At 36.7% G+C, this 4,461-nt stretch overlaps 1 protein-coding gene across 1 annotated transcript in view; it reads left to right on the top strand.

Moving 5' to 3' along the window:
* The window catches only part of LOC107094493 (aarF domain-containing protein kinase 4-like), a 26,077-nt gene extending 21,920 nt beyond the window's left edge, over positions 1–4,157 (top strand). The window contains exon 15 of the mRNA XM_015390117.1: positions 1,834–4,157. Within this exon, the coding sequence (XP_015245603.1) occupies positions 1,834–2,139 (306 nt within the window). The 3' untranslated portion in view covers positions 2,140–4,157. The remainder of the gene's footprint in view (positions 1–1,833) is intronic.
* Positions 4,158–4,461: the final 304 nt, after the last annotated feature.

The following is a 4,461-nucleotide window of genomic DNA, read 5'->3' as shown; positions in this document are numbered from 1 at the left end:
CTAGAGGATTAGGGCCACTGAAAAAAAAAAACTTAACTGATTTTTTTAATTTTATTTCAGTTTAAAATGTTTAAAATTCTGACTTTAATCTCAGAATTTTGACAGATAACAAACATGTTAGCATCAAGCCATAGCTATGTCTGTTTTAGAGACTAGCTCTCTTGTTTTAATGACCTTCTGCTACTCCATTAATGAGGGGACCCCTCAGACACGTAAAAAGTTGCCTAATTCCGTCATTTTCCACCAATGTGTCACTGGCCACCTCAAACAACTCACATCTTTGTCAGTAAATCTGAGTGCTCCCACATCTCTTCCTTCATGGTGCCCATCTACATTAAGATCCAACATTCTGAGATTAAAGTCAGAATTCTGACTTTTTTCCCATATTAAACTGTAAGAAAATTAAAAAATCAGTCAACTTTTATTTATTTTTTTCAGTTGCCCTAATACTCTTCCGTACATAGGTATAAAAAATGACAAAATATATTTTTTAATTATGAAAAACTCACCTTTTTCAGTCTCAACTGATTCACAGATGCTAGAATAAGTGTGCAAATAAATGCAAAATAAATAACCCATATATAGCACAGTTTGACAAGATTTAAAGGTTTTCTGAGGAATTTTTCTTTTAAAAATGTGCAAATAATCCAGAAATTTTAAGTTAAAAAGAGCAAAAGCTTGAAAGCTCTGGTCTTGATACCATGTTAAATTAGTATTAGTATCTGTATACTAGGGCTGAAACAATTAATCAGATTAATTGATTTATTAAAATAATCGTAAACTAATTTAGTAATCAAATTATTTTTAACTGCTTTGGATAAAAGTGTCTGCTAAATACATGAACATAAACTTGAGTGTAGAGCTTATAAAACATCCCTTTAGCTGACAGAGCAAACCTTTTTTTCACTAAGTCTTTTTTAAAGAACCTTTTTCTATCCGATTATTAATCGATTAAGCGAAAAAATAATCGACAGAATACGGGATTTCCTAAATAATCGTTAGTTATAGCCCTACTGTATGCAGGATTTTAGTAACAATACTTCTCAGGGTATAAATAACCCTGAAACAATGTGCCCTGGTTTGTAATTCATTCTCCGTATAAATCCAGCTGTTCTGTGAAGAACATCAATGAGTGGTTATCATCAGAAATATTAATTTAATGGAATAATGTTTTTAAAAAATTTACCGTTTCACACTTTGGAGTTTTTATCTTTGATGATTATAACTATTAGATTAGGTCTGTTCCTTTTTTTTAACCATAAGAGAGACTCTTGCCTTCATTGTGACTCTACTTCACATTGTCCAGGCCTAGAAGGTGCTGCTGCTCAGAGAGCCAAATATGAGGATATTAGTCAGACAGGCATAATTTTTGATTAGAGATTGAAAGATAAAGTTTTTAAGGCTGATTATTTTAACAGCACTGCTGTTGATTATTTTTGCAGGAGCCGATTCTGGAAGCAGACGTTTGCATTTTCTTCCTCCATTTACATGAAAAAAATGACCTAATGTTAAATTTGACTCCAGTCTCAGTTTAAACAAAACATGAACAGGAAATGGCGTGAAAAGGAAGCAATGCGTTCCCTTCATGTGATCTCAAGGCATGGCTGCTGTAGGCACATATCATCCAGTACAAGCAGAGAAATGCTATTATCTGTCAGCTAATGAAATGGTTTATATCTAATTTTGATGAACAGGAATATAGCAATTTATTGTTGTTTTTTTTGTGCTTATTTTTATCCCTGCTTTTTTGTCTCACAAATTGACATTAAAGTTTGTGACTTTGGTCAACATATGAAAAAAACGGCTCTGATATTTCCTCTCATCTGCCACCAGGCCTTTAAGGATGCCCACGTTGAGGCCGTGATGATCCTCGGCGAAGCCTTCGCCTCCGCAGAGCCGTTCGACTTCGGCACTCAGAGCACCACACAGCGCATCCAGAACCTCGTCCCCGTCATGCTGCGCCATCGCCTCACTCCTCCCCCAGAGGAGACCTACTCCCTCCATCGCAAGATGGCCGGCTCCTTCCTGATCTGCTCCAAACTGAAGGCCAACATCCCCTGCAAAGACATGTTCCTGGACGTCTACAACGCCTACATGCAGAGGAGGCAGGCCGAGAGGACGGTGCAAGCCAGCGCCTAGACAAGCTGAGGGACACTTCTAACCGTCCTAGGTCTAAGTATGGAGTATGGAGGAAGCAGAGGTGAGAAGAAAAAATAATGAGGCCAGAGAGCTGGACTGGTCTGTCATCTGTGAAGGTGCGAGTCAAGCAGAGATGCTGCTGTAGAGACAATAATATTTAAAAACTGTCTTATTTTTCTGCTACTGGAGGGAAAAAAAAGGTGGTGGTGATTAATATCACTGATCAAACCTTTTTTTTTTTCAGTTTTGTCTAAGCAGAAACACTGACACAAGTTCTTTGAAGGATATGTATGCCTTTGTCATGGCTTGATGAGAAAAGAAGCCAATTTAAAATCCCTGGACTGCAAGGTCAGTCATATTTCAGAAGAGAAGCTAAATCCTACCTGCAGAGGACGTCTGATGCTGCCGAGTGCTTCCCTTTGCTGGAGGATGAGTCTGAACAAAGCTTTCACCTAAATGTGACGCTCACCAGACTAGATGAGCAGATTATGGAGGAATTAGACAGTCTAATGGAACCATGCAGAATAATGGCCTTGCATATTAAAGTGTACTTGGATTAAAACTCCTCTGTGCTTATTTTAAACTCATCAGCACCACCGTGTCTGAAAATAATGTATTGTTTCCTCGCATACACGCTTTTGTATAAATAAAATGTACGATTTTTAGTGTCTCTATTTAGGTGTTGCCTTTTTTTTTTGATGCTGGGCTCTGATTAAAAGCCAAGGTTTTTCCCTTCTTTCCAGATTGATCTTTCCATTTGGGCTCTTAGACCGATCTGTGGAGGCGTCACTAACTGAAGGCCGTGTTTGACCTCACTCTTTTCCTGCAGCCGTCTTGTATCGACATGCAGGGATGATTACAGGCTTAGATACTTAAGCCTTTAGATAATGGAGGCATCTAATGTGTTAGGGGAGCTTTTTTAAGGAAATCCTGCCAGTTTACCGTCCAATCAAACCATTTTAAACTGTTAGAAATAATACTGGGAGGTATTATTGCTGCTCTGGAAGTCAGGAGCTTGGATCTGGAAACCTCAAACCAAAGTGTTCTAGTCATTTTTGTGTTGCAGAAATATTGGCAATTGAAATGTTTTCAATTTTAATAAAGCATGCTGTCATTTTATGACCGCTTATAGGAAATGGAAAATAAGAAAGTCAGTTTTAAAAAAAATCTCTGGGAAGGAGAAAATGAGTAAACTCTGGATTGGTTCTCAATTAAAATGGCTAATTTACATGAAGGTACGGAAGCCCTGAAGGGAAATTAGACAAAAAATAAATAAATCAAGATTAAACACTTACATTTTTTATTTTTTATTTTTTTTTTCCCACCAAGGCAAGTGGAAAAAACAATTTTAGGGCTAATTTCTGTAATTGTTTTTGTAATACTTTGTTTTACCACTAGAGGCACTAAGGTAATAACACAAACCTTCTCCAAATGAACTCGGAGGCCTGGTTTCTGATAATCAATTTCCCAATTTCTTAATTAGATTTTTGCAAAGTGAAATAAAATACAGTGAAGGTACAGACACTTTTTAAATACGTGGTTATCATATTGACCTTGTGTATTTATAAAGTAACGTAGAACTAAATGGATATTATCTGTCGGACTGTATTTCCCAAATAACTTTAAGCCTTTACTGAGCGCAGGTTTTATCATAACTTGTCACAATGAATTAGACATGGGTGTAAGAAATCATGTGGGAACACTTTGAATATGAATGCTTTGATGAATATATGTACGTATTAGTTAATTCCTTTATATTTCAGCTATAACAGCTAAATAAAGTCACTGGAAAAACCTAAACGGTTTTTGATAAACTGGGAAACAACACTAGATCTCTTAGTCTATTTTGTTTTATAACTACCTGAAATGTTTGCAGCAACTAGTTTTCCATAAGATGCTGCTTAAAGCAATGCTAATTTACTTTCAGTTTTGGTTGATTTTGGCTCCCCCCAGTGGACAAAAGCTGTGTTTTGCTTGAAGGAAGACAACATTTCCCACGAGGAAGAGCCCATAGGCCGGTATAGTCCTGATCTTCCTGTCGTTGGATTGAACTTCATTTCTGTTACCACTAGCTTTATGAACGATGGATAGCGATAAGGTAATGAATCTGGAAAAACAATGTCCTATTACAATGTAAAAATAATAAACTTTAAACCTGTTTTGTATCATATTCCTGCACCGCTGCCCCTGTGGCTGAGTCTTTAACCCCTAAAAGGTCTTAAAGGTTAAAGTATGGACACTTTGTTCAGTTCTGTTAATGATTATAACTACTGCAGTTATCCGAACTGACTTAAGTAATAGTTTTTTTTTTTTTTTCACAAC

This window comes from Cyprinodon variegatus, unplaced genomic scaffold (genome assembly GCF_000732505.1).
Source record: "Cyprinodon variegatus isolate N-32 unplaced genomic scaffold, C_variegatus-1.0 Scaffold486, whole genome shotgun sequence".
Taxonomy (NCBI): domain Eukaryota; kingdom Metazoa; phylum Chordata; class Actinopteri; order Cyprinodontiformes; family Cyprinodontidae; genus Cyprinodon; species Cyprinodon variegatus.
This window is presented reverse-complemented; position numbering and strand designations above follow the sequence as displayed.